At 50.6% G+C, this 25,127-nt stretch overlaps 1 protein-coding gene across 1 annotated transcript; it reads right to left on the bottom strand.

Moving 5' to 3' along the window:
• Positions 1-294: 294 nt before the first annotated feature.
• CFAP45 (cilia and flagella associated protein 45) lies at positions 295-25,127 on the bottom strand. The gene is made up of 12 exons (XM_015249094.3): positions 25,042-25,127; positions 19,707-19,832; positions 17,366-17,502; positions 15,351-15,495; positions 14,828-14,998; positions 13,572-13,750; positions 11,677-11,806; positions 7,850-7,996; positions 5,264-5,377; positions 4,478-4,671; positions 816-1,040; positions 295-496 (listed from the first exon to the last, which is right to left on the bottom strand). Exons 1-12 carry the CDS (start codon positions 25,042-25,044, stop codon positions 418-420), a joined length of 1,650 nt encoding a protein of 549 aa, XP_015104580.3. The 5' UTR covers positions 25,045-25,127; the 3' UTR covers positions 295-417.

Here is a 25,127-nt window from a genome sequence, read left to right as displayed (position 1 = left end):
AGCATCTCTAGCTCCTTGCCCTGAAATGCCTCTGAGCTGGGCGTGGAGTGGACACAGAGATGAGAATGTGCTGAAAGTGGAAATGACAGCATCCCAGAGGGCCACAGAAAAGCCAAGAGACACCAGGACAAATGGACCACCTGGCTTAGAAGGGACAATTATGAGAGAGTATCCTTCTATTCCTTGCCTTTGAGCATCACACTGCCCACAGCCCGGGGCTCTCATAACCTATTTTGCGCCACATTCAGTACCCTGTGGCAGCCACATCCCCACTGCGAGAAATCTGGACTGTTCTTTAGAGAAGTAGAATAGATTTAATCTCTAACTTAGAAATGTCTAGATTAGCTGTGGTCAGGGACACCGAGAGACTGGGAGGAGCCTGCCCCCTGAAGGCACCCTGAGGGGCCAGAGGTGCCCTCAGTTCACGGAAGTGGCTGCTGAGATGTTAGCTTTGTGCTCAGCTTCGATGCAGTACTTCTCAGGAAGGCCGGTGGCTCTGCAGGGGAGACACAGGGTGGGTGTCGGGATGGACATGGGGATGCGGAGGGTGACCCGGGGGCCTGTACCCCCAACCCTGGTCCCACAATCCACCCCCAAACATATTCCTCTCAATGCTCCAGCCAAGGAGATCCCAGAGAGCCAGGAAGACCTGTTGGAAGCCCCTTCAGAAACAGCCCACATGAGCCCCGAGTCAGGAGAGGGGCTGTGCCTCTGTCACCATCCCTTCATCCCCGGAGTCCCACACCTGCCCTGCCGCCTAGCTGGGGAAGGGGAAACGAGCTGGGGAGGAAGGGATTCCAGGGGTCCCGGCGCACCTCAGCTCCTCCAGCTTTTTCTTCTTGATGTCTTCAATGCACTCACGCCACTTCTGGGCCTCCTCTTTGAGGCGCCGGCCCTCCTCGAAGGTGGCGATCCGGTCCTGCACCTGCCGCTGCTGGTTCTCCCGCACCTGGCGCCGGAGCTCGTTGGCATGCTGCAAGCGCCCCGTGGCCTTTTTCTCCTCCTCCAGCTGCTCCTTTTCAATCTGCTCTCTCTGAGCCCTGGAGGAGAACACGGGTTGTCGGGTTGTCAAAGGGGCTAGGCTGAGCCAGCCCAGCCCAGGAAAAGCTCCTTCAGGGGACACGCTTCAGAGACCATGGCTCTCTTCTTCTGCGGCTCAGAGACCAGCCCCAAAGGCCGCCTCCACGTGTGCGCCCCGCTCCCACCCAGCCAAGCCCGGCTCCCCGGGCGTGCGACTCTGTCATAGTCATTCTGAGAAGCGCCCCATGCTTGGCTTAACACTCCGCTGTCACATTTTGAAATTCTTAATTTTTGAACAAAGGGCTCTACGTTCTCATTTTCCACTGGGCCCTGCGAATTTTGTCACTGGCCCGACACTCAGGATTTTGCCCACTGGAAGCTGTCATTCCTCCTCTTCTCCCCTTTAGCAATGCACGACTCCTCTCCAGCTAGTTCTAAGGTGTCTTTCTTTCCCTCTCCCTTCCCTCCTTCCTTCCCACTAACAAGAATAATGACATTAACCAAACCAACAAAAGGGATGCTTAGCAAGTTCAAAGAAGTGGGAAAGCTGTCCTGCTGGCTCTCCTTTAGTTACTGGAAGGAGAAGGAACTTGGCCTGTTATCTGTTGGCTCCCTTAACTTGGTTCCAACTCTCCAAATTCCTCTTAGGCGTTTCTTCCACAAGAAAACTTCACGAAGCCTGACATCAGGAGGGAAATGGCTAATGTCGACCAGATACGCCCCGAAAAACTCAAATGCAATGTATTCACATCTCAGAGGAAATGCTTTCATAAGCCAACTTGAGCTGACATCTTTCCAATGTAATCAAACGCAAAAACAAAGGGGGAGGCAAAGCTCAGTGGTCGAGTGTGTGCTTAGCATACACAAGGTCCTGGGTTCAATCCCCAGTACCTCCACTAATAATAATAAAATAAATAAACCTAATTACACGCCCCTAAAAAAAAAAACCCAAAATTTTTAAAACAAAAACAAAATGTAAGATCATCTTAGGCCAGGATCTCACATACTCTCCTCCCTTGGGGTCCCTCACACCCCAACCAAAAACTTCACTTACTCCTTCCCCTCTAGCCATTTCCATGCTCCACCCTGCCTAGGGGCATGTGGTGCCCCTCAGCTCCCAGCAATTCTTTTACACCATACAAGCACCTCCTAAAATTCGATACCTTCTACAGAGCCTTCCCAGTTTATCAAAAGAAAACTGCTGACTTCCTTGCCCCTCTGTGTTTAGACAGCAAATCCCCACCGCTCAGACACCTCCCAGACACATGTGACAACAGGCAGTCTCATCCTTGCCTTGTCAGTATTTCCCTAAATATAGAACAGTTTTCTATTGTTTCACATTCTGTGAAACAGGGTGGAAATGGGGGACCTGTATGTGTCCCCAGAGAGCCCCTAGGGTGGCAGCCAGTGGAAAATCTGAATGGGGAAGAGCCTGGTCTTAGAGCTGAGATTTGAAGCCTGGCTGCAGGACAGTCATCAGGGAGCGTTCAAAAACTCCTGATGCCCAGGCCCCTCCCCAGATCAGTTAAATGCGACTCTGTGGAGGTGGAGCCTGGGCATGAGCACGTTTGGAAAGCTCCCAGGCATTTCTAAGAACCTCTGTGTAGGGTAGGTCAGCTATCTCTGCTTAGTCAGCATGCTGACGTTAAAGGCGTCCCTCTGTCCAGAAGCAGGAAGTCCATATATAGGCATAGAGGAAGCCGTGCTGTTGAAGTAGGAAAAGTTGGGTTGCTGGCCAAGGCAGAGATGCTCCTAGCCCTGGAAGACATCCACCGCAGCGGTCACGTGGCCCTGGTGACCCTGGGTTCAGAGGCTAACCTGGAACAACAGGTGAAATTGACCTTTTCCAAAGGGCTGGGCTAGGTTCGACAGCTGACTACTGCCTATGCTTCAGGCAAGCAAAGCAAAGAAGGGACCAATGGGTCAGTGGCAGGAGCCGGGATTTCATTTCTCTCCATTAACATTTGCTAGCGATTGCTAAGGGCAGCTCAGATGTCCAGGGCGTAGAGGCAGGGAGGGCAGACGGCTGGAAGGCAATCTGGAGCCCTGGGGCAGAATCTCTGGGCTCATTAAGGAAGCTACCCTCCTCACCAGGTACCCACGGACCATGACGTGACCCTTGAGGGCAGGGAAAGCAACAGAACCACAGGGCATCGCAGGCAGTAGGAGGAGGCTAGGGACCCACAGCCCAACAAAAGACCAGGAATTTGGCTCTGGCAAGGACGGAGATTCCTGTAGATCTGCTCTGCCTCTGCCCAGGGGCCAGGGGCCTGGCCTGGCATGCAACTAACCGGGTCCGAACCAAGAAGAAGGACATGGAGACCAAGAGAGCTCTACTTATCTGAGCGTAAGTTCTGTATCCCCCCCCACTTTAATTTGTGTTTGGCTTGTTTCCTTTTTTAAAAATTCTGATCTTAGACTGGGGGAGAGGGGAGTGCTCAGTGGTAGAGCATGTGCCTAGCATGAATGAGGTCCTGGGTTCAATTCCCAGTACCTCCATTAAATTAGTAAAAATTAATTAATTAATTAATAAAACCTAATCATACTCCTCCTCAAAAATAAAATGAAATAAAATAAAATAGGAAAAAATTCTGATCTTATAGAGTCTGGACCAGAACAAGAAAATAGTTGTTTCCAGTTAGGCCAGAACAGTTAGAGCCCGGAGAACACCCCAGGGGCCAGGTCTGGTGGTGGCAGATCTGACTGGTAGAGAGTCGAGCAGCTGAGCCTGCAGACTGCTTTGGGGGAGGAGGAGGGAGACAGAGAGAGTGAGAAATGTGAACACTCAGCTTCCACTTATGTGTCGGAATTATCATTGCGCAAACAGAGAGAACAAAAATACAAGGATAAAGAGCTGGCAGGACAGGAAAGATGGATATGTATAGGTGAGGTCCATCCAAATATGAGACTCTGACATCCTTCCTATACGAAGGGGCAAGAACGGGGTTTTATTCATCTCGAATATCTCCCATAGCATCCAGCCAGAGCCTTCAATTCATGTGCTTCATGCATATTTGTCAAATGAATGGCAAAGACCTCACTCAGAGCCCTGCTCCAATGACTCACAACCCTTAGCGTCTGAAGATCTTCTCTCCATCTCTCCTCAACTTCCCCTGCTGCAGTTTCAGCCCAGACTCACAAGGGAACGTGGAAGCAGGGGAGGGCAGAAGGGACCAGACTGATACCTTTAGCTACACCTTCGATGCTGCCGGATAAATAATCCCACAAATCCCCAGTTTCTTGCACACTCCAGGTGCTATTTTCCAATTCTTGAATAAAATTCTTGGCTCAAATGTCTTTGAAATAGTTCAGTCAGCCATCAAGTAGAATGACCCCTCAACCCATCAAGATGGGTGTGTGTCTGTCTGTGTCCGTGCCAGGAAGCTCCTCCCCTCGCAGTATGACCATCCCAGTCACAGCACCAAGAAAGAAAGCCAAGGTTCCCAGCCCCTCCTACCGAAGAATCCTCTCGAACTCATCCCGGTCCCGTTGCACCTGGACGGCCAAGGCGTGCTCCTTGAAGGCCACCTGCTCCAGCCGGCTCTTCCGCAGTTCGGCCTCCGTTTCCAACTTCTTCTGCGCGTTTTCCTTCTCCTTTCTGCGCCACTCTCTGTCTGCAACCTCCTGGTTGCGCTTGGCCCGTAAGGCATCCTGGAAAAGGGAGAGTGGGGAGACCAGGGAGGGTGCAAAATAACCTCAGGTCCCTTTAGGATGACACCCACTTCAAACTTGGACACAGCCTGCTTTGAGAAGCCCCGTGAATTTCTCTAGCTGCAAGGTCATTCTAGGAGAGAATAAACAGAATCCTGTCTTCGAACTTTCAGGTCAGGAGATACCCCCAAGGGGGTCCTCTAGTCTCCCCGCCACCCCCCATCCCAGCCCGCTCATCCCTCCTTTCTTTCCCTATACCTCAGACGCCTCCAGGCAGTCTTGAGATTGCTTCTAATTTTAAAAACTGCTAATGATGGAGATCCCACAGTTTCCTCCGGTGACACCTTTCAATGGTTTGCTAAGGCTGAAAGTTCTTTCTGTGGGTCTCTTGGACCATATGCAGGAATGCAGGGTTTGAGCCCTGCTGCCATGGGCACTGGGAGCAGGCTTGCCCCTCCATCCTCAGACCCCTGAAGTTGAGAGAACTTGCACCCTCTCTTCCATATCACTACCCTCATGGCCATTTTATGGGCTGGTAAAGGAGTAGTTAAGGGGTTGGGAGAGGCCAAGGGGAGAGACACCAAATAGGTACCTGCTCGGCCTGGTAGTCCCGGGCCTTCTCCTGCAAGGCCCTCAGGCGGGCAATCTCCTTCTCCTTCTCCCTCCGGGTTCTCTCCTGTTCAGCCTCAAACTCTGCCTCTCGAGCCTGCCAGGAAGAAAGGGCCTTACCGAACAGCTCCCGTTGCCCCAGCCTTGCAGAGAAACAGATATCTCCCTACCCCTTCCTGGCTCCTTCTAAGGGAGGGCAAGATGGCTAGTAATGCGTGGACGTAAAACCAATCAGCATTTGCAGAGCGCTTCCCTGTCCACAAAATGCCTTCTCCTGTACTATTCCGGGGGGTCCTCACAACACCTCATGAGATGGACATTTCAGATGAAGAAACTGAGGTTTATAGAATTCAAGGGTCCTGTCCAAGACTGCACGGCCAGTAAACTACCAGGTGGATTCGAACGCAGGTATCCTGAGCCCAGCCTTCGTGCTCTGTCTGCTACTTCACAATTTCCAAGTTGCAAGGCCACTGCGCCAAGTTTCTAGGAGGAGCAACTGTGGCTCCCTGCCTGTGCTTGTAAAGTGCGGCAGGTGGAGGTTATCTCATTAGTCCCTGGGCAAATGGCCAGCCACGCGACGTGCAGTCTGCCAGTGGCTGGGAGATACCTAAGGGATGAACCATGAAAATTAGCTCGCTTTGCCACTTCTCAGAAAGATCAGACATATCCCTAAAAGCTTCCCACTCAGCTTCTTAACTACCATTCTTGAGTAGTTATAGGACTAATGGCTTAGGTTGGATGGAAATGTGATCGTCCCATAAAGAATGTTCCTTCGCCTTGTCCTCCCTGTCCAGACTTCTGCGCAGCCTAGTGAGTTATCAGCTTGTGAGCTGTGCGCTGCTGGCTGCGTGTCAGGCTGGTGTCTCTGTTTCACCTTGCCCTAGATGGTAAGGCAGGGGACTCCGGAGGCTTCCACAGTCGATCTCTGCCTTTAGCTCTAAAGGGGCGGCCCTGGCTGCACAGTGACCACCTTGAGGTCAGGGAAGACTTGTGATGTATTTGGATACTTATGGTGGGCTATGGGCATGCCCAAGTGCCCGATCCCTTTGCCAGTCTCCAGCCTCTCCCAGCTCCCCCTGCCAGTGACCTTTCCACGTATAAAGACCAGACAGATTCCTCTCCTGCTCAGTCCTCATCATTCCACACTTCCAGCTCTGCTCAAGGTCCAAGTCATCCCCCCAAACTGCTCTTGACTCTCCATCATCTCACCACCTCATTTCCCATCATGACTACCCCCGACTCTTGGCTGCAGTCAGCCACCTGTTCACCAGCTCCTACACGTGATTGGCTTACTATCACCACCTTCACTCATGCAGGGAAACAGTTGCTGAGGTCCACAGGATGTACCTAGCATTATGCTAGGTACGTTCAGCCTAGTCTGATACTGGACACACATTGAAGCTTTCAGGATCTTTTCAATCAGTCAGTGACTAGGTTCGCAAGGTCACTGTAACAATTAGATGAGACCACACGTGTAAAGCACTTAGCACAGAGCCCGTGCACAGACTAAGCACCCGATAAATGGTGGTTGTGTGATCTTTCTTGTGCACAAACCACCTACCCCGCCCCTCCATCTTGCGTTCTCACTCCGTTGCCTGCAGATCCGATGAGAAAGCCAAAGCCAGTAAACAAGCTTTGTTGAGCTACGTTCTCTGTGGTTTGCATTTGGAGTAGCTAGGTACATCAAGTGTGCATTTTTCAGTTGTACCCACGCCCCTCGCTGCCCGTCATTAAGACTCCCGATCACAGAGGAGTGTGGTGTGCCCTCCATCATCACAGAGCCACAGAACTAGCAGGGGAGACAGGACCCACACGTGAAGAGCTGAGTCCTTCCTTCTCTTCTTACACAAATCCATGTCCCTCCATCTAAACCCTACCTCAAAGCTTTCCTCTGCCCTCCATTCCTCACAGGCCCCAGTCATGCCATTGCTGTCCTCAGTCTTGCCCCAGAATGAGTCCATACATTCGTGAGGTGCATCTCCCTGTAACCGCTGGTGGGTGTTGCTCTCTGTTCCACGGTGTGTTTGTTCTGATAGGTTCTACGGGGCAGGGGAGGCCAGGGGTGTGGGGAGGAGGCTCTATTTTCTGAGTCTAGTACCCAGTACAGCATGCCCAATATAGGCATTTTCACAAAAAAATTTACGGGGCAGCCGACTCATGATTCCTGGGGTATAATTATCCAGGTCATGAGGAATCCACAAAATCTTTCACCACTAGCTTTAATTTTCTTCCCTGCCTGCACCTGACCCTCACCCCAACTTCTTTTTTACATTTCAATATGCATGGCTTCTTTCCTGGACGTTTCCAAAACCAACTTCTAATCAAAGGTGTTAACAAGGATAATCACACCCTGGGTGGGGTGTCCTTTCCAGGCTACTCTCTGTTAATGGACACGGGGACTGGCCAAGTTGAAGGGAGAAAGAAGCCAGGCCCTTGAACTAAGGACGTGAATGTTAGAGTGATGACATGGCTCCCTCTCGAATTCCCTTCGTTCTCAGGCCTGCCTCTCCCCGAGACAGACATTCCATTCCTGCTCAGAAACCCCAGGCCTCAGAAAGCAGGTCCCTACCATCTTCTTTCTGGTGAACTCCATGACCATCTGGTCCGCCAGCTTCTCCTGAGCCAGCCGCTCTGCCTTCTGCTTCTGGTTTTCCTCATTGATGCGTTTGATCTCAGCCTGCATCTTCAGCTTTTGCTGGTGCCTTCGTTCCAAGTCCTGCCACCAAAGGGAGACGGCCTCAGATTAGAAGGGAAAAGACCAAAAGATACTGACCTATCAGGATGGAGAGACACAGGGAGGTGGGGAGAGAGGGGCACTGTCTGCGACCTCACTCCCTTTGTTAAAGCTGTTCTTTCAGGGGTCGTCGACAACCTCTTCCAGCCAAAAGGCCCTCTGCAGTCTTCATCCAGCTTGACTTCACAGCAGCCCCCAACACTGTTGGTCTCTGCATTCTCCCAGGAAGTGGAGGTTTTTAAAATTCCACTCGGTGTCTCCCGCATATCTTTCCTCCTGCCTTGAATTTCCTTCTCCTATTCACACCCAAACTTTCAGCCACTGTTTAGTAGTAATGATTAAAATAATATTGTCCTAATTCAGTATTTTCTATTCACAGGACGCTTGGTATAACCTACCTAGAAATCTAAATGCCGCCCCCAAATCCTGAAAGGTAGACCTTGTTATCTTTCTCATGCAAGTGGAAAAACCGGGGCCCAGGGTTTAAATAAGTGACTTGCCCAGGGCCATACAGCTAATAAACTTCAGAGCCAGGATTTTGGAACCTGCTCTGTCTAAATTAAAGATCCAGTCTTCCCTGGAGCTCTTACTTCGTTGGCCCAGGTTTTAATTCTCTCCGCATTTCTGAATTCCCTTTGCACTGAAGATGGTGCCGCAGCTCCCAGCCCCTGGGATTTGATTATACGCTGCCTTATAGGTGCCATTCACTTCCTGTGTGTTTATTCTGTCCCAGACAGAGGACGGGGACCATGTGTCACACTTCTCTTCCCCAGCAACACCGAGCCCACTGAGTGGGAAACAGCTCCATAAACTACGCTCAATAAACTAATACTAAGTGAGGCAGCGGAGGGGACCAAAGTAAGTGGCAAATGAGAAAGAGAAAAAGAATCTCAGAGCACAACGCAATGCGCGAAGGAGATCAGAGTCCCCTTGTCACCCTGAGTGGCAAGATCGCTTCTAAGGGACGAGCCTCTGCCTTGCCCAGCCCTGAGGCTCTGAAAGCGCCCAGTGATCCGACCACTTCTGAGCCCGAGCACGTCCTCGGGTCCCAGAGCCGAGGGGCACTGGGATCTTGGGCAGTGCCTCCCTATCCTCTCTGATCAAACTTGGACTCTTGGCTTCAGACCCTTCTACCCATCAACTCAACCCACTTTCCACACCGCTCCCAGCGCCTTCCATTTCTTCAAAGACTGGCCTTTCGGCTCCTCCTCAGCCCAGCTTCTGTCTGGACTCATCCAAGGCAACTCTGCTGGCCCTCCCCCAGCCTGGCTCACTCCTTCCTCCACGAAGCCTCCCGAACCAGACCAGCACAGCACTGTCTGCCGCCTGCCAGGTCCACGTGGTGCCTGCCTTACAGCCACCAGCATTCCCTCACTCTCCACGTCCCTCCCTCCTTGCTCACTCCACATTGCCCTCTTTTTTCCCTTCCCCTTTTCTTCGTTTCCTTCCCACCTTCTTCCCATCAGTTTCAGACCTGCCATTGGTACCCCGCACGGTATTTGATCCCACTGACCTTCAAAGCTAGAAAAGCTGCTGATTTCTGAGCTATGACATATAGAAACATGTATTTATTTACTTTGCCTAATTATTTACTTTTTGGCTTGCTCTTTTTGTGGGTTCATTTCATTTCCAAGAAACCAAAGGACTTTCCCTGTTTCTCATCTTCGAAGCCATCACAAAGCAGCCCCCGATCAACTCCCTTCACTCTCTCCATCTCGCCAGCAGGTGGGAAAAGCTGTCCTGGCACCGTCCTGAGCTGCTAAGGCAGTTCTAAGCTGGGGAGACCCACGTTTCTACCTTCAAATTGCCTCATAATACTTCCTGGGGACTCAGGGAGCACCTAGAAGGACAGTAAAAGGATGATGACACACCACCAGAGTAATGCTCTTGACTCAGTGACACCTGGAACTTTCTCAGCGAGCCCACCAATTTCCCATTGCGCACAATCCAGTCAGATTTTCCAGTCTTCTGTGTGTTTACCCCATACCTTTCTTTCCTGGCCTGTTCCCCCATCTCCAGAGCCAGGAGTCTGGCCGGGTCTCAGCTGTCTTCTTGGCCCTGTTGGTTCCCTTCCCAAGCAATTCACAAGGCTGCATGCCCCCTCGTCTTCCTTAACCATCTTAGTGATCTTCCTCCCGCTCCTCACACAAATCCTCACACTGCAGATGCTCTGAGAAGCCTTCATAATTACAAGGCCACCCATGGGGCCCTTCAGGGCCCCCCGTCACTCAGCACCACCAGATGCACTGGGAGATAACCCAATCATCCCCAAACATGGCGGAGGAGGAGAAAAATAAAAGAATAAGTGTTCCACGAGTTAAATGGCACCATAAGGAAGTATTCAGACAAATCAGAATGTGGGACAGTTTTCAAGTCAACTGGCCTAGATGCTTCAAAATATCGGTGCTCTAAAAATGAAGGAAGGAAGGAATGAGGGAACTCTTCTAGATCAAACTAGACCTAAGAGACTTCAAGGAGGAGGGTGAAGCTCAGTGGTAGAGCACATGCTTAGCATGCACGAGGTCCTGGGTTTGATCCCCAGTACTGCCATTAAAAATAGATAGATAACCAAACAAACAAACAACAAAAAAGAGGCTTCAGTGAATGCCATGTGTGAACCTGGATTGAATCTTGGTTTGGAAGAAAGAAAGCAACTGAAAATACATTTTTAGGACAGCTGTGTAAATTTGAATGTAGATTAAATATTAAATGATACTGCAGAATTGTTGGATTCGAAATATTGATGGAGGGGATGTGACAATGATATTGTTTACATGTACAAGAATGTCTTTGTTCCTCAGAGATATAGGCTGAAGCATTTACTAGCAAAGTGTCCAGATACCTGCAACTTACTTTCAGATAGTTTAACAATAACAAAATACGTATAGACATCTACAAGAGACAGGCAACCCAGGCAGATCACCAAACATTAAATCTGGGGGACGCACTGAGTGGTGGTAAAGTTCTTCCAACTTGACTGTGTGTATAAAGTTTTTCAACAGTGAAAAATTGAGAGGAAAAAAGAAAAAATGCTCCAAACACTTGCCAGGTACCTCACTGTGTCAGGGGCTTTGTATGTTGCAACAGATCAGATAAGGAAATAGAAGAGGATTTTTTTAAGTCTACTTGGTTTGGGCAAGTATGCATGTCATCATTTCTTTTGCAATGGATATGCCTACTCATTTGATTTAGGCTAACAGGAAAAAAAGGGTTTGGCTCCTGAACACAATGAATGACACTGGGATGCTATGCACTTTGGATGAAGTAAGAGCAGGGAGCCTGGAACTAAGACGCTGCTACTATTCATCTACAAAGTGTGTGATATCCCAGATAACTGAGGGACAACTATAAAGCATCCTTAGGTTTATTTGTGCAAAGCATGCAGCCACATATTTCCTTTATGTGTCCATTCTCATGGATATGTCAGTCCTGGACCCTCAAGTCTCAGAATGCCCGGGACAGTATCCAAATCACTGCTCATCCCCCAGCATGGCACCACAGCCAAATAAATGTTTAATGTGGTAATAAAAAGTAGATGGTGAAGATGTGAAACAAGCACGTGCCTGACAGAAAATCGGCCCACTCCCTCAAACCCCACAGTCTTGGAGGGCTTTGTTGCTGTTGCGGATGGAACATGGAATTTATCTTTGCAGCCCTGTTACCCTTAGGTCCTCCTCTTGGAGCTGTTCCAGATACTCCAGCATCTGCTCCTTCTCCTGCTCCCGCTGCTCGGCAAGCAGCGATCGCTCCTCCTGGTTCTTTTCCATCTGTTCCACAATGTACCGTCTTCCTCTGGGAGGAAACAGGGCCACAGTGTCTTAGAAACCAAGGATCCATGTGTCTCAGCTCTAACCTCCACCCAAATAACCCCCAGGTTGGGAAGAACAATGTGACAGGTGCTCTGTAAATGTCACTATGCTTCGTGAGCTCAGACGAAAGTCCCTCCCCGGAGTCCTGGCAGGTCAGTTCTCTCTTTTCCTAGCTCCTGATTCTGGGGCTTACCTTTCTTGAGATTCCCTTCCTTCAGTTGTTTGCCCAAGAGTGCACCCACATCATAATACACCTCCTCCCTTCCAGCGTGTAAGAGCTTCTGTAATCCTCCCATCTCCCAAGCGTTCCCAGAGTAATCGAAGGGAGCTACCTTCCCAAGCTGGCTTCACAGAGTTAAAAAGCCCACAGCTTCTCCCTTCTCCAGTGCATCTGCTATCACCCAATGCACCTCGTCTTCCCAATCCATCTCCCACCCCTACTCCTCCTTATGTCCAATCTTCTATTTTAAGATCGTCAGCTGTTGGTTGACAGGGCTGAGTCTGACAAAGTCTCTCCACCCAGCAGTGCCCTAACTCAACTGTAAGAAGCAGAGAAACCAGTGTTGTCAGGGACTCCGTGTGTGTTATTGGGGTGTCAGCAAACTTGTGAGCATCCAGACCCCATTATGAGTAAAGGCTGGGAGGATGAGAGAAGACACGGATTAGGATAAGAAGCTACAGGAAGGAGGAGGAGATTCACATTCAGATGGAGCTCTTGAATGGCTTCATGACTCCAGATGAAATAAGCAGGAGTAATGAGTAAAAGAGTTACACAGAAGCAGGTTTAGACTCCGTATAAGGCCCAGGCCAAATCATCAGAGCTGCTAATGAGGCAGAGATTTTCCCTTCATTGGAACTATATACGCAAAAGATGAAAAGCCACTTGGTCATTTAATAAACTTTTATTGGGAGGCAACTACAGTCTACCAGGTACCTAATAGAAGTACAGAGGTGAATGGTACGTGAGAACAGAATACAGATGGTGAGAGAGAACCGCCATCCAGTGGTACAAGGGCTGTTTAGAGAGGGAATTCTTGCATTATATGGTTGGTGTTCTAAATCTAGGACACTAAGATCCTGTAATTTACCTGCTTTGGGACTCATCCTTTCTGCAAAATGAAGGGGACTGACTCTATTTGTTCTAACATGTATTAAGCACCTGCTACAGTCCAAATACTCTGCGAGGCCCAGAAGCTACAGAAATGAGTAAGACAGGGACCATGCGCACACGGCCTGGAGGGGGATTGAAGAGCCACAGGGCCAGGAGGGATACGTTTGCATATAAATACAGTGTGGGGGGTCCCAGAAGGGAGCCACTGAGCCTGCTTGGTGACACCAGGGAGGTTTTGCAGGAGAGGTGACAGCAAAGCTACACAATAAGGAAGAGAAGGTGCTGTCCAGGGGAAAAAGGAAAGAGAGGGGTATTCAAAGCCGAGGGACCAACAGAAGTCATGAATTTGTAACGCGACCTGGCATATTGGAGGAATGGAGAAAAGCCTCCTTAAATGGGTGGCAGGAAATGGTGCAAAACGGGGCCAAATTGGGGCCAGATTGTGAAGCGCTTGTTATGATCTTGGAAATAAGCTTTAAGAAGTTCTGTGGTTCTGTGAATCCCTCCATAAAGGTTTTGAGATAATCATGGACGATGATAATGACTATTTCTCATGTCTTCCCTATTTGCAAGGCTATGTGGACCTAACGATCCGCGGAAATGACCCAGAGAAGGAGATGCCAGACCACCTCTTTACCGGATTCTCTCCTCCCTCCTCTTCCTGTCCAGCTCCTCCTGCCTTTGAATAGATTTCTGCCGCTCCACCTCCATCATCTGATCCAACCGCTTCTCCTCTGCGTCGAGTTCTTTCTGGATCAGCTGCTTCTCCAGAATTTGGGCATCCCGGATGGCATGGCACTTGGCGTTGAGGATGATCTGAGGGATGAAAATAAAAGTGTGGCACTAGGTCTGAGAGTAAGGATGGGGAGGGAGGGGCCGTGTGGGTGTGGAAGTTGGAGGGGTGAGAAAGTGAAGCAGAATCTTACAGAGTGCACTCGCTGGCCCAGAAAAGCAACAGCGTCTTTCAGGGTACTAGGTCTTCGTGTCTCAGAGGTCGTGGGTTGCTCTTTGGGAACATGATGAAAGCTATGGGTCTTCACCATAAAATTCACTTACATCTACACACACAAAGTTTCCATTAAACTTCAGAGGTCCATGGTCCCCTTTAGAGACCCATGAACCCCAAGTTAAGTCCCCCTGTTCTCCTCCTCAGGGAAACAAACATTCTTGCAGAGGCCAAGCCACTAGATTTTTAAGCTGGAAGAGCCCAACATGACACATAAAGGAGTGAAAAACCACGAGCCATCAATAAGAACTGTGAAATAAAAGCTTTGGAAAATAAAAGGAAGCGTAAGTAGAGAAGATTTACCTGAGAGACAGAAACTGGAGATGAAGGGGCTGGGGAGTCAGCATTTTTCATTGGCTGGGATGTGACCCACATGCAAATGAGTAACACAATAGAATTCAAATGAGCCTCCAGTCTTTCTGCTCTCTGCTCAAGGAAGCACTATGAGCACAACGAAAAGAACCCAATTGCCTGGACCACCCTACGTCATAGCCAGAATTGAACTAGCGGGATAGCGATACAAGTAATATCCTCACCTGTATTTATCAATCCCCAGCACGCAAAGCGTCTCCCATGCATTAGCTTATTTAATCCTGCTGATAATTCTGCTAAGCACTTTCACCGCCCTCATTTTACAAACGGAGACAGTGAGGCTCAGGGAGGGCCAGTGAAGCGCTGAAGTTCACACAGCTAGCACGTGGCAAAACCAGTCCTCCCTCTGATCACAGCAACCACGTGGCAGGTGCAGCTCTCCCCCACCATCTCCACCCTCACCCCCCATCCCAGGCCCCTCACTTTCACCTGGCCACCCCATCTCCATCCGGAGCCCGGGCTGCCCCGGGGTGTGAATAGGAGATAAGAGGAGGGTGGGAGAACAGAGGGCCCACCTTGCTCACGTCCTTTAGCTCCTCCTCCTGCTCCATCCGCAGCTGGGTGGCTCTCTGCAGCAGGTTCTGGGCCCTCTCCTTGGCCACCTCCTCCAAGTCACTGAGCTTCTTGTTGTTCCTCCAAACCATCTCCTTCTGTTTCATGATCTTCTTGCGTGTGGTCACCGCATCCTACAGGAGCCAAGTCAGGATCGGTGGGGGGATTATCCCCTGAGCTCTTCACCCTGGACGCTCGCCTGGCTGCCACGGGTGACCCCAGGTGAGTTTTGCTTCACCTTGTGGTGCTATCAGAACTCAGGGGTTTCTCAGCCTGGCTTCCTCCTCACCCCTCCCCTTGCCCCACCGTTGCCCCCACATCCCATCTTCATTCTACTACATGTCTTCATTAAGCACCCATTCATGCCTCGTTTCAGAGCCCCTTAACTAGAGCTCCCAGTCTTGTGGGAAGCTGGCCTCTCCCCAGCACTTTTCTCTTGAATCCCACTTTGCAAAATTTGGTGGGGTTGGAGGTGGGGGTAGCTACCACGATGGCTTCCTTCTCCTTCTTGAAGGCCTGCTCCCTGGCCTCGAGTTCTTCTCTAGTCAGGATCTGGGATGCCCACTTGGTCCGCTCAAACTCCTCAGGGCTCATGATAAGGGACTCGCCGGAGGAATCCTTGGTGGGGACGCTGACACAAGGGATGAGCAAAGTTAGGAGGGAGGGGGACTGGCTTTCAGCACCGTGGCAGGCGGCTCTGCTCTCCTCCTTGCCCCTCATCACGCCCACCCTCATGCCCAGGACTCCAAGGATGGCAGGAGAGACAGCCAACTAAGGGACAAGTCCACTGGAGAGAGTGGGTCCCAGGCAAGGGTGGAGTAGCGTCATAAGCTAAAAAAGGGACTTTTCAAGGACTTTTTCTAAAAGGTCCAGTTCATATGTTACCTTCTCTGCGCAGCCACCTGTGACCCTTCCTTATGTACACATGTATAGACCACTCGTCCCCTGAGTGCCACTGCACTCTGCTCTCCCCGCCTGTGTTATGGGCACGTTCAGTTCCCTTTGCTGGATCACAGTTTCCTTCAGGACACCGACTCTGTCTTAATCCCACGGCAGCCCAGTCTCTGGTGCAGTGCAGGGCACAGACTGAAGACACGAAACAAAGCTTTTGAACTGAACTTGAAAAATAGATGGTTCCTCGAGGATGACATAAAAAAGGCAAAGGGATGCCAGACGAGGCTGAAGCAGGTGCCAGTGAGAGACATAAACATCCCTGTCCAGCGCAGAGAGAAGCTTTGAACCCTAAATATTAATTAAAATCTCTGATCAACAATAGTCAGAGACATGTCTATAGACCTTTCTAGCCGCCCAACGCATTCAACAAACCAATAGATAATTATAATGATTACAAGCAGATGACATGTATTACAGATGGAGCAGAGGGGTGGGGATAAAGCTGCTTCTGGGTGAGGCAATTTAACAGGTACATGACAATGAGACGCAGAAGGTCTGCAGCAGGATGTGAAATTCATCCAATAAAGCTAGTGGCGGGGGGAGGGGTCCAGGAGAAGGACAAACAAGTGAGTGGACCTGGGGCTTGGCCAAGATCGCGTGGTTCACTGAGTCGCATGGCCCAGAACAGCCTGCGGTCGGGACTGACCAGGAATGACCTGACTCTGAGACAGCATCTCTTGCTGCTCTCAGCAGCCCTGACACATCACCAGCAACTTCACCTCCAACGCGTTTTTAGGATGGGGCCAGTCCAAAGAGGAGCCCTTTCTCAGGCCCCAGGGATGTCTGTGGGGATGCTGACCCTGTCTGGCCATTTGATGCCGGAGCTGACCAGACGGTGCTCCTGGAGCTGTGTCCCAGCCATCCCTCCCCAGCTTGTGACATAGGCTGCATTTTCTGGGAATTCCCGTTTTTAGCGGGTGGGGCCAGAGTGGGAAGAACAGCTCCAGAGAATGAAGCATTAGCGTAAGAGTTGAACCGCCGAGTGACAGTGTTGGCTCATTTCATGTTGCTGAGCTGGGCCTAAACCCCACAGGCGGGGCCCAAGCAAGGGGGCAGCTCCAGTCAGGAAGCCATGCTGAGCTAATCCCAAAGGAACCCAAGAGCCCTTGGGAATTTCCTCTTCTAGCCTCAGAGCTTGGGAAGAAGCCATGGGGCTAAATAGGCATCTGGTCCATTTCCCTTTGCTTCAGATTCTTGATGCAGCCAAGAGGAAGTGACTCATTCAGACATCTCCCTTTCCCAAGAGCACTAACGGGGGCTCAGGGAGGACCCACTAAGCACCTCCCCTCTACCAGTCCCATTAGTCCCACAGCAGCCAGAAGAAAGGGAAGCGAACGAAGCTGGCAATCTAGGGCAATGGCGATAATAGATACAAGAGGGGAGAAAAAAAGAGACGCCATGAAGGAGAAGAAAGGGGAACCATGAAACAAAAGAGGGAAATGAATAAGAAAGAAGCAGGCGCTGCACTGGCAGAATGAGACCAGGTGGGTTTCCCTGGCTCTCTGCACAGGTCCTCCGCAGAAGGGCTCCGTGCCCTGGGTACTCACATGAGCTCCCGGACCATGTCGTGGGTGATGAGCTGGATGGTCTCCGGCTTGTGGTCCAAGCCCAGGGGAGTGAGAGTTTTCCGAATGGCATGCTTATCTCGGAGCAGCACGATGGGGCTGTCACTCTGGGTCAGGGGCTGTGGGGTCAGGAAGAACAGCTTAGAAGCTGGTCATCCCACTTCTTGCTGGTCAGTCCTAACCTCAAGTGTAGCCTTCCCCTCTCCTGGGGCTTCTACCCCATCCAGTGGCAAGGGAAGTGGGCCGGACCAGACTGCAGGACCACCAAGAGTAGCCAGGGCACTGAGAAAGCAGCATGGTGATCTACCCTTGAACATGGCCAGATGTGTTCTGTGCTGACCAGCTCTTCTGAGAACAAGGCTTCTCTATAACTTGTGCAGACACTCCCAGAGGGACGGGAGGTGGGGCTGGGGAGGGTTGCTAGCGCGTATCCACTCCTAACCAAAAACCATCAGGAATGAAAATTGGGGTTCTCTGGGTTCTCCTTCCCCAATGATTTATGAAAGAAAAAATAATTAGCTCTCTTGGATCACACTGTGGGTTTGAAACATGCAGTTTGTTACAGACTCATCTAATCTATGATATTTGTTATTTTCAGCCCTTTCTAATGATTCATTTGCTTTGATCCCCCAAAAAGCCATATTGAGGAGGCTAGAAATAGCTCAATGGCCTGGTGGAGACTTGCTCTCAAATCAAATGCAGTGAGGAAGCCAGTGAATTAGAATTCACCAAGGAGAATACAGATTAGATATATGATTTTTAAAAATGTATCTGATAGTGAAGGGACCAGATAATAAGAAGATGAAATCACTTGTTTCAGGGAATTTTGAACACGGGAGAGAATCTCCTTTGTCAGTAACGCAGGAGCTGTGATCCTGAGTGGAGGCCGGGGCATGGCCCCTTTGGAGGACTTTGCTGCCTGGAAAACCTCACTTTGCACGCCTGTCCCCAGAGTGCTGCTGCCACCTGGTGCCCATCTCTGCTTCCAAGTGGGCACAACTCAGTCAGCCCACAGGCCACTTCTGCCCCCTGCTGCCGATTGAGAGACTTCTGGGGCTCTCACCCAGCAATAGGGCCACGGAACGGGGGCCAGGAACAGGCATTGATTTCTCTGCCTGCTCCCTTTTGCGAGCCAGCAGGACTACAACCCGGAGAACTCCGCCATCTCCAAATCTGTCCTCTCCTTGACTAGAAGGACCCAAAGCAAACAAACAAAATGTCTGTAAGTGAAATTGCATTGCTTTGATTCTTTCCCTTGTCAATAGGAAGACTGCGGCAGAGTGGGGGTCTTCTAAGTGGAGAAAGATGTCCACCTGGAACCCTCTGGAAAGTCCTTTTTGACTCACAGCGAGGATAGTGACCTCTCCCTGGTCTGCCCGCAGCCAGAGGTATTCACATCAGCATTCACACCACCACTGACATCATTTCTTCTCTTTCCCTTTTCTGTTTTTTTTTTTCCTTTTGTTTTTCTTCCAGCTTTATTGAGACATAGCTGACATACAGCACCGTATAGGTTTAAAGTGTACAGTGTAATGATTTGATTTACATCCACTGTGAACTGATTATCACAGTAAGTTTAGTGAACATCCATTGTCTCGTCTATATGATACAAAATTAAATAAATAGAATTTTTTTTCCTTGTGCTGAGAACGCTAAAGATTTACTCTCTTAACAACTTTCCTATATAATATACAGAAGTGTCCCTTTTCTCTCTTAATCTCTCTGTCCTTCTCTCCATGTCTTACTCTCTTTCCCTCCTTACCTCTCTTCTGCCTCACTTTCTGAACCTCACATATAGCAAGATTAGTCCAAGTAACATTCTAGCTCTCCTCCTCTAAGGGAGTCGTCAGCCTCTTGGGCTGGGTGACATTTGCAAATAAGGACCTGCTCATTTCCCGAAGCTAAGTAACAGTTTTAGCTGAACAACTGGGAAAGGAGGATGATTTTGTTTTACTCTGATGCTATTCTTGGATGGAGGGGGAATTCTGTTGCTCTGTATCTGCAGGCTTGATCCAGCAGCCTTCAAATATGTCCATCACGGGTGCTCACTGAGCAGATACCAATCTCTCTGCAGCTGAGCCTCCCTTCGACGTGACAACAGACGTAAGGATTTCAGGGGTGGAGGAAGCGAGATGCCCTGTTTACAATGGGCTTCACTAGGTGTCAGAGCTCGTCCATTCGGGCCTCAGAACTCCCCTCTGTCTTCAGTCAGAGTTACCGGGGAGAGGGGGTGACCTGCCCAGAGCTAGCTTTGTCCTGAGCAACACGAGTCACGGTCACTGCCTCCAGGTGGCAGCTCCCTGCGGGGCTGGGTGAGGGTTACCTTGATAACTCCGAAGAGGCTCTCATCCACCTGGGAGCTCAGGGCTTTGGTCCGATAGCGAGGCCTATTTCTTGACCTGCTGGAGGTGGCAGGAGAGGAGCTCAGGATGCCAGCTGTGCTTAGGCGCTGCAGAGAGAGGCAGAAAGTGGGGATCATCAGTGCTGAGTGCCGTCTGGACCCTGGGCGCCTCTCCAGCCTGTGCTGGGGGGAGGTTGGGTGGGCATGGGGGAACGCATCGGGTAAATCCTGAAATGTAGGGGGCACCTCGCACAGCCCTTCTCTGGTAGGGACCAGGCACATTAGCACAGCGAGAAGGAGGACTTTTGTAGTCCCTGAGCTGAAGAAAGCCAAGCCATTGCGCGGCAGGGAAGGAAGGAGAAAGGAGAAAGGACAAGGGACGGCAGGAGGATGACGTCAGTGTCGGCCCAGTCCTGAGTCCCCACAAGCACAGTCTCTCGTGAGGCCACGTGAGCTTGCCTCCCCAGAGCTGCACAGGTTCTTCTTCACCTCCAACCTTCTCAGCCTCAGAGCCAAGCCCCCTTCACATCTGACGCTGTTCTCTGACCTCCTTCACGTCTCCAGGATCTCACTCAGTTACGGGGGGACCAGAGGACACCAAGGATGAAAAAGCACCTCACCCACCGCCGGCGTGCGGTTGGCGTCTGATTAATTTCAGCGGCTGCATGATGCACTGCTGCCGACTACAATCAGACAAACCGGTTCAGAGTCCACCGTGTGCCTCTTTCACTCCCAGGACCCCTTTCCTGTGCACTAGTCAGTTTTTAACCACCCAGTATCTTCCTAGGTTTGGAGAGTTTCCCATCTAATGAGTTGAGGGAGACATGGATCACCTCTGACTGTAGAAGCTGAAGACATCAAATATTTGCCTTCCAAGCCTGGGCAAAGGACCTAGGCTTAGCCATCAGATCACCCAAGCCTGACAATACACAGGGAACTAGCAATGCGAGGAGAACCTGGAAACCCCTTCCGATAAAGGCAGCAGTGGTAGCCACATCCTGTGTCTGGGGCGATGCTGATAAGGATACCCGCAGCAGCACCCCACGATAAAGCTGCCAACGCCGAGGGTGCAACAGTGCATCAAGGTCCCTGCCAGACCACTTTTGGGTTGTGATTTGGGCCTTGGTTCTGGCTGCAGCTCCTCCCTTTGTTCTCATTCTCCAAGCCTGGTTGCCCAGCCTTGGTGTGAAGTCCGTGAGCTCTCCAAAGTCCTCTCTGTTCTCTTCTACTTAGAGTCCTGGCTCTGTTGCTGATAACGGAGAACCTGACTAATACAAGCTCCATTCCCCAAGGTCAGTCCAGCCCCAGCTCAGCCCCAGGAGAAGACCGTCTCCAGGAGGCAGTTTCTATGAGGCCTGCGAGACGGCTCCAGGCTTAATCGAAAGCCGATTCAAATCTCCCTCTGGAGGAGCCCGTGTCTCCCGCAGTTCTCTAAGCTGGGCGGCCTCCGGGGAGTGGGCTCAACATATTAGATCTACCAAGACTGGGAATCGGCAGCCATCAAGAGGACAGGGTGGACAAGGAAATGGGCTGTGCCTTCCAGGCCACTAAACACTGGACAGTGTGTTTTGAAAGCTCTCTCTGATCTGCCATGACCACACAGGCGCCCCCAACACCTGTTCCACCTGTATCAGGCTTTCACACTAAATTGGGCAATTATTTTCCAGCTGGCTCTGTTCTGCACAGCGAGCACTACTGTGGGTGCCCTTCTCCTCCCAGCCTGGCACAGCCAGCAAAGGGCTTGCAGAGGGAGCCTCCCTTTACAGCCTCAGTCAGCCCCAACTCAGGAGAGCAGGAAAGCGTGGATTTATTAAGAGGTAACTATAGCAGCCCCAAGGACGCCTAATAACAGGCGCTGAATGGTTATTATATAGTGAATGGTGAGCAACAGCTCCCCTTTCCGCTGAAAATAGAAGAGGAAATGAATCGAAGCTGCCAGAGGTGGGATTGAGGTAAAGCGTTGGGAACAACTGGAAAAGATGGAGGGCATTGGATCATGAGTGATGGTGTGAGTTCTGTACACAGTTAAGAAAAAAGGAGCAGTGCCTGGCAACACAGTAGGAGCTCCACAGGCATTTGATGAAGAATGAATGAATGAAACCAAGCAAGACGACCTCTCAGGGGCTGCAGACCAGACTGAGATGGAAGCCTTTCCGGAATATGCCACCACTCCACATTTTCCATATCACGTATGCGGTCTGCACTGTGGAAAATAATGTATGTGGAAGGGCTTTGGAGCACAGCTGGAAAGTATTATTGTTGTTTTGCATTTGTTTTCCTGTTTCTTGTCCAGGGCTCCTGCAGGTTTCCCCTTGAGCTCGGGTGTCCACCAGAATGTAGTTTCCTCCAGGGCTGGGACTGTGTCGCCTTCTCCTACACCCTTGGTACCCAGGTCAAGAGGAAGTCTCACAAGAGATACTCGACTGCCCACACCTCGAAGTCAGAACAGAGGAAGGAAAATAGATGACCACAGAAAAGTGGCCACTGGGCAGGGCAGAGGGAAGCACTGGGCTCTGGGGTTGGACGGCTGAGAGACTTCACCGGGGAAATGCTGACTTCGAAGCCACAAGTCTTACATCAGGGTTAGAAGAACCAATTTTGCCAAGAGCAACAAGGATTAGGGAGGTCACTGTGTAAAAGTACTAGAAAAAATGAAGAACCAAGCAGAAATGGAAAGTTAAATCCCTCTGGGCCAGGGGCAGTAGCCAAGAGGTTCTTTCAGGAGGTGAAGGGCTGGTTTCATTTCTTGCATGACCAAATAAATATCCCCAGGAAGCTGAGCCGTGCCAAGAGAGGAGCCTGCTCCTTGGGGAAAGGCAGCTCTTGAAGGGAAGGACAGACTGCTAAGAAAGCAACGGTGACTGGGGAAGACGAGGATTGGGACAGAAAAAGACACCAGCCTTGCTTTGATATTTTCCTCTTGGTGACCTAGCTGACTCTTTCTTCAAATCCCATCTCATCCCAGGATGATAAGATTTCAGCCACAGCTAGGGGCTCTGGGAGAGACTCCGACGCAGAAACAGGAGCTGGTCAATCGGAAGATGATTTTCATGTCATTATAGCTATAGGACAATCTCCCATATCAAGTTTTAAAGAAAGCAGATGATAAGAAACATCTAAGTGCTACCCTAAAAATGTTCATATGAAGGGTATGCACCCAGAATGTGCTATTAAAAGAATGTTCACAGAAATGTTTAACAGTCATTTCAGGTGAGCATCACCATCTTAAGGTTTTCTTATACTGAATAATGTTCTACAATGAGTAGGTAACTCTCTTTGTGACCTGGGGGTGGGACGATGGAACTCTTAATTTGAAAACGAAACAAAACAGTGGGCCTGGTGCCCCGACTCTGAACACTAGAGACTGCAGCCCTTAAAAAGCTGCAGCACCAGATGTCCTGAGATCTGGGATGTTCAGCTGCAATCCAACAAGACAGAGCTGGAACTGGGCTGGAACAGGGCAGTGTGGAGTCTCCCTGACGTAACATTAACACCTGTCAACTGAACAAAGGCGAAGGCACGTCCTTTCCTGGATGTCCTCACCACCCTGGGATCTAGTTCCTCTTTCGCATCTAGGTTCACCGCAGGCTGGAAAATTCGGGCTTCAAACTCTTGGCCTGATTCTACCTCCTTTTCTGTAGACTTCGGTTACTAAGAAGGTGGGGATGCCCATGCACAGGCACCTTGTCTTTCCCTGAGTGATGCGCTCAGGTTACCTCTTTCCTCAAATAGGACCAGGTTGGCCATCCGTGGGGTGCCACTTGAAAATGACATCCTAGTTAGTACTGAGGCCACACCCTCCTGCTTCTGGCAGATTGAGCCCTGGAGGTCTGCCTAATTGTGAACCTCCGCGCAACCATCACCTCTCTCCACTCCTCCAGACACTCTCAAAAGCTAGTGAGTATCACCACACACACACACACACACACACACACACACGGACTGCCAGAAGAGCAGAGATCACTAACTTGACCTGCTTGACCTGCTTGGCTACTCAAAGGTGCCCACATGCCCAGTCCTGTCCAGGGGACTTCAGAGGGACTCAGTCAAGAGACCAATACCCCACCTTGAGTACCCCTGGGGTAGGGAATCCTTGATCTGGGTGAGCCAAAGCCCATAGGTCTGGCCCAGGTGCAATTCACTAATTAATTTGGGCTTGGAAATATGAAATTTTTGAAACAGCAGAAAAAGAGAACTAATATTTATTGTAGGCCCTTAGAGGTCAGGTGTGACGCCAGGCCCTCCAGACAGACAGGCACTGCCAGGCCTGAAAATGACCCGGGAGAACCGGGGATACGTATGCATCATAAAATGCACGTATGAAAGAGGACTCCCGCTGCAGTACACACAGGGAGGCTTCGGAAGTTGGGAGCTGCTCTTTGTTGGAGATGGTTTATTTCACAATTAACAAAGCTGTTCTTGAAATCCTTACCTAGGGACCCTGAATTTGAACCACTGAGTCCCAGAAAAGCAGTGTGACCTCTGAGCGTGAAGTGTGTCCACAAGTACACCGAAGGAGCCACCTTTGCCACTGGATGTGCACCCAGAAATTCTAAGATTATTTCCAATAATCCGAGTCTCCAACACCTACCCTCTGCCCCTCTCCCTTATTCCTCAGGGACCACACAGCCCCCTTGGAGCTCACACATCAACCTTTATAGCTCCTCCAGGGCCTAGGGCCCTTCTCAACCCCCATGACCCCCATGACCATTGTAGTTCTCCCCATCCTGGGGAACCCCAGGCCTGCCAGACCAGTCCCAATTCCTCTCCAGGGATTTTCAAACCCAGTACCCTCTTCACTCATTCATTCACTCATTCATTCATTTGCAAATGTTTGTTGAGTACCTACTGAGTGACTCAGAGCCACAGTGACAGAAAAGAAAAGTGAAGCTCAGGGACATTAGGTGACTTTCACATTGTCACCCAGCTAGTCAGAGGCAGAACAGGTACCGTAAACCTGTTATCCCACCTCCTCACCAGTGATTTTTCCACATCACATCCCACAGTCCCCAGCCCATTGAGGGGGAAGAGGGTTGGGACATCCCTCTCTCCCCAAATCCTAGGCTCAGCACCACTCCATTTGTCAATCGCTATTGGCCCCACCCCTAACTTCCCTTTGGACACCCCCTCAGGACTTCCCTTGCTACTTCCAGGGGTGTCCTCCCGCTCCTGGGCCTTCCTGACCCACAGAACCAGACCCAGACCCAGACCCAGACCCAACTTCTGCCCCTCCCTCAGATCCCCACTCAGAACCCCAACACAAGTCAGGACACATGAGGCCCCCATCGGAGAGTCTCCTCCACATCCGGGACCTCACCATCTCAGCCGCACACCGCCAGCGCCGCGGTTCCGCTAGCTCCGCCGCCCACACCGCCGCCGAGGCGCTGGGTGTTGACGCGTTAC

Source organism: Vicugna pacos, chromosome 21 (assembly GCF_048564905.1).
Source record: "Vicugna pacos chromosome 21, VicPac4, whole genome shotgun sequence".
Classification (NCBI taxonomy): Eukaryota; Metazoa; Chordata; class Mammalia; order Artiodactyla; family Camelidae; genus Vicugna; species Vicugna pacos.
This window is presented reverse-complemented; position numbering and strand designations above follow the sequence as displayed.

What these genes read in the sequence shown, in the direction of transcription:
- CFAP45 (XM_015249094.3), bottom strand. An exon ending in AGGAGAAGGAAGCCATCGTG is followed by an intron (nt 14,999 to 15,350) that starts GTAGCTACCCCC and finishes TGGCTCCTGTAG; the next exon opens with GATGCGGTGACCACACGCAA. An exon ending in TCCAAGAGGAGGACCTAAGG is followed by an intron (nt 7,997 to 11,676) that starts GTAACAGGGCTG and finishes CTTTGGTGGCAG; the next exon opens with GACTTGGAACGAAGGCACCA.